Source organism: Quercus suber, unplaced genomic scaffold (genome assembly GCF_002906115.3).
Source record: "Quercus suber isolate HL8 unplaced genomic scaffold, Cork oak 2.0 scaffold_609, whole genome shotgun sequence".
Lineage (NCBI taxonomy): Eukaryota > Viridiplantae > Streptophyta > Magnoliopsida > Fagales > Fagaceae > Quercus > Quercus suber.
The window spans coordinates 135,064-150,751 of record NW_027070052.1 but is presented as its reverse complement, the minus strand read 5'-3'; the positions used below and the strand labels follow the sequence as shown (position 1 = coordinate 150,751).

General features: G+C 33.6%; 2 protein-coding genes across 2 annotated transcripts; one reads left to right on the top strand and one right to left on the bottom strand.

Moving 5' to 3' along the window:
* The first annotated feature begins 1,407 nt into the window (after positions 1–1,407).
* On the top strand, positions 1,408–4,971 carry LOC111991944 (uncharacterized protein At3g27210). Its single transcript, XM_024023751.2, has 3 exons — positions 1,408–1,836; positions 3,886–3,966; positions 4,186–4,971. The coding sequence occupies exons 1-3, from the start codon at positions 1,659–1,661 to the stop codon at positions 4,647–4,649; spliced, it is 723 nt and encodes a 240-aa protein (XP_023879519.1). The 5' UTR covers positions 1,408–1,658; the 3' UTR covers positions 4,650–4,971.
* A 4,551-nt stretch (positions 4,972–9,522) lies between these two features.
* Positions 9,523–12,055, bottom strand: LOC111991927 (uncharacterized). The gene is made up of 3 exons (XM_024023734.2): positions 11,778–12,055; positions 11,500–11,618; positions 9,523–9,781 (listed from the first exon to the last, which is right to left on the bottom strand). The coding sequence occupies exons 1-3, from the start codon at positions 11,939–11,941 to the stop codon at positions 9,762–9,764; spliced, it is 303 nt and encodes a 100-aa protein (XP_023879502.1). The 5' UTR covers positions 11,942–12,055; the 3' UTR covers positions 9,523–9,761.
* Between the last annotated feature and the right edge of the window lie 3,633 nt (positions 12,056–15,688).

The window sequence follows — 15,688 nt, the reverse complement described above, 5'->3', positions numbered from 1 at the left end:
CATGTGCCTAAGTATATACAAGATTTTCTTGCTTTCAACGTTTCTTTTGGGAAAAAAATAGGTATGTGAAGCAGTCCATTTTCGGTGGTAGCCTAATAGGTACATTACCAATCACAATCACTTTGAAATGAAGATGGACGTTTAAGAGATAACCATGCCTAAATCAATGTATGATTTCATTTTAATATTACTTATCCGAAAAATCTTTTCCTCTTTTTACGAAAGAAAATTAAATTGCACTTAATGATTCAATATTGTCAAGTCACCTAAACAGCTAAACCTTTCATCTCCACACACACCCACACACTCACCACTAGTATACACACATAAAATTCTTCCAACAAATAAATTAAAGCCATTTTTTTTAATATATAAATTAAAGCCAATTAGAAAACTTCCATCTCCCCAAAAGATAAATAATACGGAGTTACAAACCACACAATTCACAACATAAGGACATAGTTATATAGCCAAATCACTACCCCGTTAATAGTTATTTTAGAACTATATTATTTATCATAGTTTTTGTCACAACTTGTTGAGATGATTGATTATAAGTAATTAACAAACTCTTTTACTTAGAATCATTATTTTTTCCCAAAAAAAAAAAGAATCATTTTTTTTTTCACCACTTATAATTAACTACACAATATGTTAGGACAAAAATTGAGGCACGAAATTGTGTCACTTAGACTATCCTCTTATGTTTGCTAATGTCACTTACAAAATTATTTTATATTTTATATATATGATAGACAAATTTTTTATTTGAAATTTTTTATTTATATAATTTCTCTAAGATGATTAGTTTTTAACTAAAGTAATGTCACTTTCGTATGATTAATAACTGATTTCCTATAAGTAATTGACAAACTCTTTTACTTAGAATCATTATTTATTTTCCCTCAAAAAAAAAATCATTATTTTTTTTCACCACTTATAATTAATCACACAATATGTTATGACAAAAATTGAGGCGTAAAATTATGTCACTAAAACTCTCCTCTCATGTTTGATAATGTCACTTACAAAATTATTTTCTATTTTATATACATGATAGCACAATTTTTTTATTTATAATTTTTTATATAATTTCTATAAGATGATAAGTTTTTAACAAAAATAATGTCACTTTCTATTGATTTAATAACTGATTTATTTTTTCCACCTAATCCTAACACACTTGACATTACGCAAGTAATTGTGGAAAAAAAATTAAATCACATATATTTATTGAAATAAAAGAAGAAGAAAGAAAAGTAATTGAAAGACTCAAAGAGTGACATGCACACAGAAACAATTTTCAGAGTAGGTCCCACCCCTGTAAATACACTATGACACTCTTACCAGTCACCAGTCACATTTCACAAAAACACAATACGAGATAGTCTCCTACTTTGATAAATATAAACTTACCTTTCAACTTTCAGAGGCCTCTCTCTCTCTCTCTCTCTCTCTCTTCTCAGAGCCATTTCAGAGACACTGCCCTTTATAGTTTTATTATAGTATTTTATTATAGTATTTTACATAACGCCAAAAAACCCTCTCTCTTCTTCACTCTCACCCAGTCTGTAAAAGCTGTTTAGTTTTTTTAAGAGTCTCTCTGTGTTCATGATGATCAGACTGATATAGAGAGAGATAGAGAGATAGAGAGAGAGATGGGTTCGTGTGTATCGATTTATGGAAACTCTAGCCCCGCCAAAGACGACAAGCTCGTCATTCCTCCCTCACCCATCAAGGAAATTCCCTCCAATGGTGACCGTCCGATCATCCTCAACAACGTTGTTTCTGTTAAGTCTCAATGGTCGCCTTCTCTCTCAACCCCCAGAGTTTATGGTATGCTTCTTCTTCTATGTAAAAAGCATACCTTTCTTTGAAAGAAAAAGTTGTATTTGACCATATGGTGCAAGAAATCAGATGGGTGTTTTTTGTTTCTCAAATTTTCTTACTATATCTGATGGCTTATTACGTTGTATAATATTTTCTCTGTTTCTTTTTGTTTTGATATTTTAAGTGATGTTTGATCTATAATGAAATGGGATGTGGGGTCTCTATGGATTACTTTTTTCATTTTCTACATGTTTGAAGAAATCATCTTTCTTTCTTTTCTTAATTGTTTTTTATATCCAACTATTGCATTTGTTAGTCTTAGCCACACAGTATTTGACACGCTTCCTTGTTGATTTCATTAGCTAGATTGGATTTTTTCAATTTTCATATATGTTTTTTTTTGTTTTCTAGTCTTTTATGATTTGAATCGGTTTATTACATTCATTTATCAATCAGTAAGTTTCACTTTTGGTTATAAATAAATCCATTTGTTTAACTGCACTTTCTGAATAAGATCTTCCTCCTTGGATTTATTGTCTATTAGTCTATTAATGTTTATGGACTTCTTTGAGAAGAAAGGTTTTCTTTTATTCTTTTGGCTAATAGGCTCTGATTGTTATGAAGGACAATCAAAGCAAAAAAAGCTGTTCAGAGCTATAAGATTCGATTCTTAGAGTGATGTTGTAAGGAAGACTAATATGAGATTGATGAAAGCTTTTTTGAGAATAAACTGGGAATAGTCTTTTTGCATAAAATTGGGGTGGTAAAAAAATTGAGTAAACCTTCTTTTTATTTTTATTAATAATTCCTTCATAGCGATAAACAAAATACTATGTGGTTGCCCTGCTGGCATAGGGATTATGGATTTTGTATCTCAGAAGTGTTGTGTGGATGATGTTATAAGATGTGGAGAAGAAACCCCACATGTCCAAATGAAGATTTTTGTTATATCAGGAACTCACTATTGGTGAAGCAGAGTGGGAAGTAAGCCTTTGTTTTACTGTGGCAAGGTGTGAACTCTAAAATTCTAGATGCCTGCTAGGTAAACTCGGGGTTTGTAGAAAACCGTTGTCCTGTGCTTTCATTACAACGTGGAGCTTTCGGTAGATACAGAATATGTATTGTCTCCAACTAATATTTTCCTTTCATTATAGTTGTCTGATTAGGCAACTGGTCCCCCCACCCCCTCTTTGAAAATTGTGTATATCTATAGGCCATTAGTTTATGCCCATTTTAATGAGATGCATCTTGGGTTGTGGCGTTAGTGACTCTTGAGGATTAAATTTGTACGCAAGACTGAGTGATGGATGGACCACTGTATAGGATATGGAAGGGTAAGTCAGATTTAAGTAAATTGCTAAGAAAGAAGATGATACAGTTAATATCATGAAATTAGATGGAATATTTTCAGGAGAAATTAAAGGATTACCACCCTAACAATACGAAGGTAAAAATCATGTTTGGTCTCTAGTCACTTGTATGGTTTCATAAAAAGTGAATATTAATGGCATTTTTGGTTAAGATCTATGAGAACTGTTTCATTGTATATTACTCTCAACTTTTTAGCGAAGTGGCTTTTCCATTAGATCTAGTATGTCCAATGAGAATAGCCCTTATAAACATTCTCTGTTGCACTTGTGTATTTTGGTTAACCCTTTTTCTATTTCATCAAACCTTTAGCTTTCTAGCATCCTTCTGTTTTCTAAAACTGAATTGCAGTTTAAAATTTAGACTTCAGAGCTGTGCAATGGTCATGATTCCATGTCCCCTTTTGGGTATGGAAGTGATAGTAGAAATGTAGCAAGTGGGATATAGGTTTTCCATCCACTTGGATTTTTGAAAAAATAAAAAATAAAGCTTCAATGCAATGCTAGTCTCCCTCGTTACAAGTTAGTTCAAGAAAGAGGAGATAATATCAATATTGGTGATAGGTCAGAAATGATGTTTGGGGGCCATGTGTCAACTTTAGTGGTTGGTCTCATTTATATCTATAAGTTACTCTTTATGCCTATATTGTGCTTCAAGTTGAATTTTGTGTTGTTTTTTCTTTTGCAGGTAGCAAAGAGGAAATTTTTTTTGATTCTCAACCCTGGTTAGAGTCAGATTGTGAGGATGATTTTTATAGTGTCAATGGTGGTAAGAATACAAAATGCTTTGAACCATTTTTGTCTTGCATGCGTGGGTCATGGGAAGAAAGTTCCATACCTTTGTATATAATAATGGTTTTTGGATTTTATATGGTTGTTTACTTAACTGTATGATGAGCAATGAAGAATGCAGAAGCTAGACATGCAGAAATATTTGTTTGTTCAATTTCCCTATCAAAATTTGTTGTATTCATTGTCTGTCTTGCAGATTTTACCCCATCCCGCGGCAACACTCCAGTCCATCATAACTTATCCATTGGAACCCCTCGAATCAACATAGCTCGTTTTGTAGACAGAATGCCTGGTTCCTTACCTGAATCATCCCCAACAGATAAGAAAAAGAAACTAGCTGAACTATTCCGAGAGAACAGCAATCACGAAAACGAAGATGTTGACAACCTAAGTACATCAGGCAATCAGAACAGGGCTAACGGAAACATGGAAGCTAAACCGACTGTACTTGACCTCACCCCAAAGTCAGCACATGGTACCCCATATGGAACTAACTCTGTCTGTAGTAGTGAAAAGACTCCTAATGGAGGCATCTTCACCGAGAAGGGGAAACCAATGAGGTCCGTGCAGTGTTGTCTTCCAAGCTTAATTTCAAGCGCTAGCTTTAGTGATAGGAAGAAGAAGAAAAGCCCTGCTATAGCTGTACATGATGAACCTTGATGTGCAATGCCTCTGGTATAAATATTATGGAAGAGACCCAGGTTCTTGTTTTCTTTGTGATAACAAATCCTAAGCTACTTAACTTCGCTTAAGATTTTTGTATAGTGTAAGCGGTATCTGTTAAAAGAACTCGTGTGAATCATGGATTTGAGGGCATGTAAAAAAGCAATAGTGGAGAAGTTCTAACTCCATTGAGGAATTCTACTGTCTCAATCTCAAAAATGAGGTTACATTTTTCAGGTTGTATGTAATTATGTATCTGCTGTCATTTAAGTAAATTAATAAATAAAAATAAGAGAAGAAAGACAAATGGCCTTTGTCCCTTGTGTTGTGACCTGCGTCAAGGCTGTACTCTGATATTGAAACTAATTATCCTATTTAAGGCCAACAACTCATTTTCTGTTTTTAAACAACATTACACATTTTTTTACTTATATTTATTTTAAAAAAAATACAAATAACATTATTTAAACTCTTCTACTAAATGGGACCTAACTAACTCCAACTGTAGTTGTAATCTTTGTTGATAAAAAATTAATGCCAATTTTACTAACAATAAAGATACACAGTATATTTCAATTTACATGAATATTGTATTAATAAGATGGAGTTTGACTGAAATTATCAACTTTTGAACCAATGGGTTATCTAAACCATAAATTCTTCCCTATCAAAAAAAAAAAAAAATCATAAATTCTTTATTTAAAAAGTTTATTTTCAAACCCTAACGAGTCAAATTAAGTTTGTAATTGTAAATAAAGTCATAAGAGAAATGCCCCAAATGGCCTAAAGTATTTGGGAGTATTGAATAATTTTTTGATCTTAATTCCCTAAACTACTATAATATTTTATATAAGTACATGCCAAAAACATGATTTTTTTTTTTTTATAACAATTTTAAATAAATGAAGTCAAATATAAAATTTTGAGGTTAAATAATTCTTTTAATTACTTGTAGACTGTAGTAGTAATAAAAATAAAAATTCCCAATTTCATTTTTTTTAATCTCATTTTTTTTTATCTTTTATCTTTTTTATTCTTTTTCTCCGTCTCTCCCGCTCCTCCGGTGTTTAAGAGATTTGGGAGCATGTATGTTGTTTTTTTTCCTGTACCCTGATAAACAAGGACTACCATTAAAATTATATATATATATATATATATAATAGATACTTTTTTTTTTTTTTTTTTTTTAAATTTTTATTGCTAAGATTTTTTATATACAGAAAGAATAAAAAGTTAGAAGACAAACTAGAAAGAACCACTTAGTACATGCATATAAGTGTTTAGATATCATGAAAGTTAGAAATAAAAGAAAATAAGAATATTAGGTGTCCTTATAATGTACATATAGTGTGTGATTGGCTCTAGCTTAAAAAGTCCACTTATTTTACTATTCAACTTATTTTTGCTATTATTTATGAAACTCACTACACTTTTTGGTACTATTTATGGGTCCTACTATATTATTCCAGCTAACTTTTACTTTTATCTATAGTACTTTCAGCAAAAAAAAATTCAATTTCAGCAAAATAAGTAGATCCATAGTGTGCATTCGGCTCCAAATTAAAAAGTTCGTTTATTTTACTATTTAACTTATTTTTGTTACTATTTATAAGTCCCACTGCACTTTTTGTAAATGTAAGTTAAATGAATTAATGAGAAATAAAAGATAAACTAGTTGATTTGAGGTGACTAGCCTCCTAAACTTGAGGGGGGAAAATAGACTTTTTGATTAATTTTCAGCTTATTCTCATTAATGTATTCAATGTACATAAATAGCTAAAAATGAAATAATCTCATCAATAAATCCAAAAAATTGGAACCAATCTTATCCTAAAACATAGGAATTAAATATATTTTCTTTTGCTTGTACATAGGAATTAATTTGAATACAAATAAATAACAATAGTAACCTATCTAAGATGCCTATTCTATCATTAAACTTAATTTAAATAATTTATCCAGCACGCTGGTCATAACATATAATGACTTATATTTTTATCGTGTAGTATGAGGCTATATGAGTTGGTGCCATAAGTTATCTCTTTACTGTTTGCAAAAATCCATAACTCTTCTTGTATGCTTTTTTCTAATCTGTTATCAACCGATATTTGTCTTAATAACTAATTTTGTGACTTTAGAATTTGAACTCAGGGCATTGACCTAACCAAACTTGTAAATGCCATCTCATCAACGGAACCCATCATAACTAAACATTTTACTTCCCCCTCTCTCCTTTAAAAAAAACTTTGAAGGGAAACATCATGTTGTGGATAAGTGTGTGAGTGTGTTTTCGTAGATGATTTTTTTTTTTTTGAGAAACCGTTTTCGTAGATGATAAGTGTGTTGTTTTGAAATGTGTTTTATTAAAAAAGAAAAAAGAAAAAAAGAGTGTATTATTAATATAACAATGTAGGTATAATCAAAAAATTCGAAAATTATACATGTAGTACAAGGTGAAGGTGAGAAGGTGCATGATCTTTGAATCTTTCGGAGCTGCCTTTCAACACTTGCCATAAATGAGCAACTTTTTTAGCCTGTTTGCCATGCATGGTTGAAAACTTGAAAACCTTATTAACCTTTTAACTGTAGACTCTGTAGTCGACTCGAAAGGTGGTCCATTGTGAATAATTGGTACAAGAACGTCAAGGGTTGATGAGCCTTGGTCTGTTAATTGTGTGGACCTTACACTTTAAGGTCTCCACCTAACAAGACTAATGAACCCTTTGTTTGCCTAAAGGGCCCAAAAAGGCTTTAGGGCAGTTCAAGCTGGCAAAGGTACAGGTATATGACTGACTGCACATGGTTTTTCACTTTCTAGTTTCTAAGCCCCATATTGAGTTTAAAGCTGGAACACTCAAACTTTTAACATGTAAAAAGGGCAGAAAAACTTTCATCAGTTGGGAAAAGGGCGGAAATACTTTCATCAGTTGGGACCATGAAAATTAAATAAATTTTCTTAGCCCCCCGAAAGAAGAGAAGGTTACCATGTTTGGTTTGCTGAGTTTTCATTACTCACATTTCTTGAGCCTCACACTAAGTGAGATTATTTGGTTCAATTTTCATTCTTAATTTTCATAACTCATTACTCAGAAAACTGAGTTAGAGTTGTGGAAAATGAGAACAATTTTTTGAAGTTTTCGGATAATAGAAACTGAGTTATGATGCCATTTTTGTAAATAATTCTACTCAAGTAGGGCTCAACACCAACAGACACAAGTTTATGACCGCACAAAGTTGATTTTTTTTCTCTCTTCATCATCACATAAACCGATCTCTCTCTCTCTCTCTCTCTCTCTCTCTCTCTTAGCAAGATTGTTTTCTCTCTCTCCTACCCTTTGTTGAATCGATTTTATCTCTCCTCACTTTTGATTCATCTCTCTCTCCTCAATTTTGTGATTTTGGGTCTCTAGTCTAAGGATTCTTGAGTTTGGATCTACTGTGTTTGTTTGTTTGTTTTTTTTTTTGTTTTTTTTTTTTTTTTGGTGTTGGTGGGTGTGGGCCACAATTTTGGATTGCTAATCTATGCATGTGTGTTGATGGGTTTGGATTTTTGGTTGTGGATGTAGTTTAAGGCTTGGGTTGTTATGGAGGTAGGTTTATGTGGCCGTTGGTGGTGGTATTGATGGTTGGTGCTTTTTCATATTGTGGGTGTGGCTGATGGTTGTTTTTTCATTTGGTAGATAGAGATTTTTCTTTTGGTTGTGGCCGTTGGTAGTGTCAATGGTAGTGGGTTCAAGGTTTGCTGTTGGTGGCAATGGTGATAGAGCTGAGTTTTGGGTTTGTTGCGATGGGTGGAATGTTTTACTGTTGGTATGTGGGTTTCATCTTCTTCATCCTCTGGTAGTGGTTGTTCTGACTAATGGGCTACACAAAAATGAGTTAAAATTGCTTTTTTCAAACTGAAAACTAAGGAGAATTCTGATGCCAAACACACTGTGGAGTGAGTTAAAAGAAAATAGGGAAATAGATATGAGATATGAGAATGAGTTTTGAGGTATAAGAGCATCAGCAGTGGGCTTCTCAAGTGCCAAATTGTAAAGTACATTTGGCATTTGGGCCCAAATTGCTCCAGCAACTGGATGGAGACCTAGGACCAGCCAAATTTTTTTGGCATAGCGCTACAGTGCAATCTCAAATGTGAGATTGCACTATAGTGCTATGTCATCCAAAAAATAGTGTATTTTAATAGCACTATAGTCCATTCAAGCCCCTCTCCTTGCTACTGTAGCTAATTATCTTTCTCTTTCTTTCTTTATGCTCTCTTTCCTTCCTACTCTCTCTTCTTCAATAGCATGGAGGCAACGGCGTGGAGGCTTGATCAGCTTCTGTGGTGGAGGCGTGGAGGTCGTGAGTTTGTTCATGGGTTTCCCGTGTGGGTTTATTCATGGGTTTCTGTGGGTTTGTTTATGGGTTTTTGTGGGTTTATTCATGGGTTTGTTTATGGATTTTTTCCAATGGGTTGGGAGATTTGTTCTGATGGGTTTGATGGTGGGTTTCGGTATTTGCTGGGTAAGATGCTGAGAAATAGTAAAAAAAAAAAAAAAATTTAATAAAATGGTAAAATAATAAAGTTTTGGAATGCTTAGTGTATTATAAAATGATATGGTATAATTGATAAAGTAGCTTTTTGGAATAATAAAATAAGATGAGATATGAAAACCAGCTGTGGATGCTCTAAGAATTGAGATATGAGTGATGTGAGATCCAAACATAGCCTATCTCTCTCATTGACGTGGAAATTTCTCCCAAAACACATAGCTGGCCGCTATAAAAAGAGATAACCCCAGTTGCCTAAAAAAAACATAAATTCTTTTTAGAGTTTTAAAGATAACAATAACTAATTAAATGAGTTTGCTAGAGTCAGATCGGCTTATCAAATGGAAAAGCTGTAGACTACTTTGCTAGGCATACAGAACAAAGTATACTTAATCATGGTTAACGAAAACTCATCCAGGCTCTCCTGGTAATGGACATTCAAAAACAGTATAAAACGGATGAAGATGAATGAAGCAATCTAAGTACAATAGAGGCCTCAAAAGTCAGAACAAAATAAAAATGCCCTCAGCAGAAATGCCGCCTAGAATATGAATGTGCTGCCACCAGACTCTGTCATAAAGGCATTGATATACCTGCAATATTGACAAAATGGATTATTTAATGAGTTGAAATTATAATAAGAAACATACCATTATACCAATGAGCTATAGATCAATTCTCACGCCCTTGTCCCACAATAATTGGTTGGAGGATGAGGTCATGGAAGATCCATTGGGTGTGTGAGCCTTTTACCAATTCAAAAAAGAGTATCACAAGAAACATAATACTGTGCATATATTGTTGTCAACACACACACACACACACACACATACATGTGATCAGAATTAGATCATATTAAGCATGCATAATTGTTTCACAAGCAAGAATCCTTTTTTTTTTTTTTTTTTTTTTTGGGGGGGGGGGGGGGGGCGCAAAAATGTGTAGGTTGAATATTAGATAATTGGCCCCCCTCATCTGCTATGTATTTTCCTGTTTCCATTAAGCTTAGCCAATTATATTGGTTGCCTACATCATCTATGTTTATCAGAGACAAATACCCAGTGAAGTTGATGTTTTCCTTCCTTCAATTGGTCAATTGATCTTACATTGCCGTTCACATCACAAATGAAGATTTTGCAGGTTGGAGGCCAACCCAAATAACTGATACAAGGATTTTGCTGATTACTTACTGTGGAAGAATTATGATCTTAGCAATATCAGCGAAAAATAGAGAGAAAATCAACACAAATTTTACATGCTTAGGTAGGGTGCCTACATCCATGGGAGTGGGTGGCAGAAAAAAATCACTATCAGAAAATAAAGAATTTACAATACTTTTATAGTGCCTCCGAAGATACCCTATTCTGGTACATTGAAATTTCTCAATATAACCTTACCATACACCCCAACCTATAATTCGTCCCAGAAAAACAAAAATAAAGTAGCTGCATTGGGTCTCAAGGGATCTGCTCCACCCTAAGGCCCCTAACCCAACTCTACAATTTGACAATCCTAAATAATGTTCAATTAAGCAAATAGCTTCGACTTTCCCTTCAATGGTCTCGTCCCTCGCATAAGCAATACCATAATGAAGGTCCATCCCCCTCTTAGGGTGTGTTTGGATAAGCTATTGCAAAATGGTGTTTTGGGTTTAATTGAGCGTTTGTAAAAAAGCTATTACAAATGCTGTTGTGAAATGAAGTTTTGACTTTTAAAAACGGGCTTTTAAGCTCCCAAAATGCCTAACCAAATGAACCCTTATAAAATTCAGTGGCAAGACTCAATTGAACCTCACCAATAACATGGAATTTCCCATCCCTTCACCCATAGAATGGGGGGTGGGGGGGGGGGGGGGGTGGGTGGGGAAGACACCCTAGATAACTGCAAAAACCCTATAAAACGTCTTGAAATATCGATCTTATTATCGCACATTGGTGTAACATGATTCATATCCCCAACTATAGATAACCGCAATAGGTCCAACTTCAGTTGAGACAATCAACATCTACCCTAACATTCAGAATAGCAGTACCAACCAACTCAGTTTTTCCCCAAAAAAGTTCCATACCTCTGCAAAATCCTTAATCCAAAATAGGGCCAATGAGAGTAGACTACATATACCCATTTGGAAGTTCAATTAATACACTTCTCCTAAAGTCACACATTCATACAGACATACATACAAACAAGTGGCGTGCACTAAATTCCTAGTCAAATTTTGTCAACAAAAAGCTCTCTCAAAAGCAAGATATACATTAAAGGGCATGAAGAAAGCATCAAATAAATAGGCACACATGAGCGTGACACGCACCTTGAGGAACTAAACTCCAGCTCTGAGAATCAGTGGACAAGCTCGATACAAGCCTCGCCGAAGCTATCGCGTTGTGCAAAGGTATCATCGTTTCCACGCTGCTTAACTCCAACGGTAACCTAATCACAAAAACAACTGTAACTCTCAGTTAAAGGAACAAAAATGAAAACTTTTGTATGTGTCATTATTAGGTTCACATGTGACGATTTCAAAAGTTTCTATCTTTTTTTCTTGGGAACCAAACAGGAGGCAAGAAAATGAGGGCTCGGAGCTCTCACCGAGAAATGCGGGAAAAGCGTCCCGCGGAGGCGGAGGCGGAGGCAGAGGAAGAGGCTTGTGATTTGAGCGGAGAGAGCTCGGAAGCGAGCGATCTTTTGCCGAGTTTGAGAGCGAAAGGTTGTAATCGCGACGATAACCTCGAGACTACATTTGAGTACGCCATTGTTGGCTTGGCTTCGTTGAGCTTTTTTTAAGCTCTCTTCTGTGCGTTCGAGGTAAATGAGCTATGGAACTGATAAAATTTTCACTGTGCAATGTAATTAAAGTTCTCTGTGGAATGTGCAGATCAGTTTACTGTTTAGTAAGGGATGAGATTTTAGCTTTTAATGGGTTGGGCTGAACAGAAACACTCAGTTTGGGCTCAAAATTGGAGGCCCAATGACAAATCAACCCCAACCTTTTTCTTTTTACGGTCTTACCCGAGGCACGTGCATTATTCTTAATGATGTATCTCATGACATACGTGATGCATGTTGCTGCATATAAATTTGTCCGTTTGGGAATAATTTGTATAATTTTTTACTAAAAAACTTTTAAAAAGTGAGAAAAACAATGAAATTTTAAAAAGTTGTATATAAAAGTTAAAAACTAAAAAATAAATTTATAAATTTTAGCTAAATAGAGATGCACCAAAACATGTGGATTATTGCTAACTTTAGTCTTAAGTCCGATTCCAAATGATAAAAGTGTGGTGCACAATCAAGATTTTTCTCTCTCTTCTAAGTTGGATCCCATGTGTTTCATCCTCAAAGACTCAAATTGGACCAAGATTTTCTTGATCCCCTTCCCTATGCACTTGCAACTGAGGCTTTGCTAGGGTCCCTTTTTGGGTTTGCTGTGTGAATTCAAATTGAGCTACCCAAGAGACACTTCCACTTAACAAGACTCTTTTTTTAAGCTCTCTTCTGTCTTTTTTCAATCATTAATGGGAGGTCAATGTAAAATTGTAAATAGTTGCATTTTACTGAAGGTGAGTGTCTTAGTTCAACTTTCATTGCAGATGTGAGAAATGAGAAGAACTGATTATGGTAAGATTTTGTTTGCCCACTCAAAAATGACAAATGTGAAGGAGACCCCTAAAGTGTTATCGAGACTTTGCAAGAATTTCACTCTCTTCCTTTCTAGTTCTTGGCTCTATTCCATGATGAATTGAAGTCAGCTCTAAGCTCTTTTTCTTGTCAGAGTTCTCTTTTGTATTCAGGGAGATGGTCTAATTTCGATCTCTCCTCTCCCTCTTGGGTCTTTTTCCTTGAAAATTCAGATGGCTAGTGCTATCTTCTTTTTTTTTTTTACCTCTTTAATGTCATGATTATTTGGTAAAAAAGAAAAAAAAAAGAAAAAAGAAAAAGAAAAAAAAAAAAGAGTGTCTTATTTCAAACTAGAAGGGGTATGAGTGTAATAATGAAAAAAACCCAAAGAAGGTTAGTGTACCAAACAAATGGTATATAAATTTCTTAATGGCAAGTTTTAAAGGTTATATTAATTTACTGAAAGACCCTTATTAAATGTTGATGTCACATAAACAACATCGCAAATAAATTTTCAATTAATTTTTAATTTTGTGATTAAAAGTTAGCACATTATATTTATAATATTTACTAGTATACTATGCATAAATTAATGAAAAATTATATGAAAATTTAAAAAATACTAATTAATTATGTTAATAATCAATGAGCCACCTGAAACTTTAATAGAGTTTCACCTTAAGTAAATTAATTATCTTAATAATTAATGAGCCATATGACAAAAATACATTAGTTTTACATGTAATATATACATATGTTGAAGTCTCTGATGGTTAAATAAGAGATTTGGAGTTCAATTCCCATCTATACCAAAAACTAATTAATGTTTTAGTTTGATAATAAAAAGTTATCATCAGGAACATGAGTTATAGGTTGAAACTCTTTCAAAAAAAGAACTATGATTTTGCCAATAAATTAAAGGACATGTTTCTATCTAAATGAGCTATGGAACTGATGGTGATTTTATATCCCTACATCAAGTTTGTCCTCAAAACTAATATTTTGCTTTTATAAAATTAAAATTTTCACCGTGCAATATAATTAAAGTTTTCTGTGGAATGTACAGATCAGTTTACTGTTTAGTAAGGGATGAGATTTTAGCTTTTAATGGGTTGGGCTGAACAGAAACACTCAGTTTGGGCTCAAAATTGGAGGCCCAATGACAAATCAACCCCAACCTTTTTCTTTTTACGGTCTTACCTGAGGCACGTGCATTGTTTGTGCTCTTGAATATTCCTAACGATGTATCTCATGACGTGCGTGATGCATGTTGCTGCATATAAATTTGTCCATTTGGGAATAAATTTGTCCATTTGGGAATAATTTGTATAATTTTTTACTGAAGAACTTTTAAAAAGTGAGAAAAAAAAAATTGAAATTTTAAAAAGTTATACATAAAAGTTAAAAACTAAAAAATGTACTTATAAATTTTAGCTAAACAGAGTATGAATAGGTATATATTATATGCACCCAAAACATCATATTCTTTTGCGCACAAAGTAGCATGTCCTCTGAGTTTGACTAGTTTAACGCTTGGATTATTGCTAACTCTAGTCTTAAGTCCGATTCCAAATGATAAAAGTGTGGTGCACAATCAAGATTTTTCTATCTCTTCTAAGTTGGATCCCATGTGTTTCATCCTCAAGGACTCAAATTGGACCAAGATTTTCCTGATCCCCTTCCCCATGCACTTGCAACTGAGACTTTGCTAGGGTCCCTTCTTGGATTTGCTGTGTGAATTCAAATTGAGCTACCCAAGAGATACTTCCACTTAACTGTTAAAGTTGTGTGCATATAACTTTTTGTTATAAAATACGACAAAAGTTGCAGAGGTACAAACAATTAATTGCGTTATTTTCTCCGCTTAACTAGGACTTGATTCTCATATATGCAAGGTGTGAAAAAGGCAATATTTTGTCAAAGGCCATTTCATAATAATAAAAATAAAGGTGGGGTTCACATGACTAGCTTGTCTCCAATGATTCCTTCCATTTACAACTTTTTCGATGCCTTGCCAAATGATAAAATTGTATAATTGTGATGGGGTTGATGTTAAGCATTGTGGATTTTGGCTTTTGCCTTTCAGGGATGGGGGCTCATACTCTGTCTTTCCCCATTGGTCTTACACAATATTTTCAGAACGGTCACCATCATTGATTCATGTTAATATATGTCAATTAATCTTCATGATTTTCATTAAATACCAAGGTTACATGCGGTTGTTGAAATCACTTAATTGTTATTTAGATCTGTTAGGATTTATAAATGCTTTTGCAAATCATAGTGTCAAAATTGGAATTTACCAATAAAATTGTATTAGGGTTGAGTTTGGGTTACAAATGGCATAAATTAAGACGACAAAGTTTCAATTTTCTCAAAGATCATAATTTGATGATCTTTTATCCATATTTTTTGCACCACAATTAATTTTTGAATGAAGCTTATTTCATTAGATGGTATACATATATATGGTATGGGGCTTTGAAATAGATTCAAATTTAACCCAATTTGGATTTAAAATGTGTGAGACAAAGTCGTTCAAATTTGGCACAATTTTGCTGTTTTCAATAGTTTCACTTGAGAAAAATTGTCGAGATTTGCAATTTGAATTCTACTAGAAGAAAGGTTACATTGGATTTAAAAACTACTTTGTGCGCTATATAAAGCATTGTTGGCACAGCTTTTTTTTTTTTTTTGATGATTGTTGCATGACTTTTAGAAGCAAGAAAGACTACTAAAACCAAACTAAAACTTTCACATCTTCAACTGTTAAGCCTAAATTGAGAAACGTTATTCTTGTGCCTAGAACAAAAATAAGAACAACTATTGTGTTTTCCTATGCAACTTGAGCTTTAAACTATTTGTGAAACTAGAGTTTAAAC

Coding starts and splice junctions, on each gene's coding strand:
- LOC111991944 (XM_024023751.2), top strand. CDS start 1,659: ATGGGTTCGTGTGTATCGATTTATGGAAACTCTAGCCCCGCCAAAGAC. Junction 1,837..3,885: donor CTCAACCCCCAGAGTTTATG/GTATGCTTCTTC, acceptor TTTCTTTTGCAG/GTAGCAAAGAGGAAATTTTT. Junction 3,967..4,185: donor TTTTTATAGTGTCAATGGTG/GTAAGAATACAA, acceptor TCTGTCTTGCAG/ATTTTACCCCATCCCGCGGC.
- LOC111991927 (XM_024023734.2), bottom strand. CDS start 11,941: ATGGCGTACTCAAATGTAGTCTCGAGGTTATCGTCGCGATTACAACCT. Junction 11,619..11,777: donor CGCTTTTCCCGCATTTCTCG/GTGAGAGCTCCG, acceptor TTTTGTGATTAG/GTTACCGTTGGAGTTAAGCA. Junction 9,782..11,499: donor CTGGAGTTTAGTTCCTCAAG/GTGCGTGTCACG, acceptor TCAATATTGCAG/GTATATCAATGCCTTTATGA.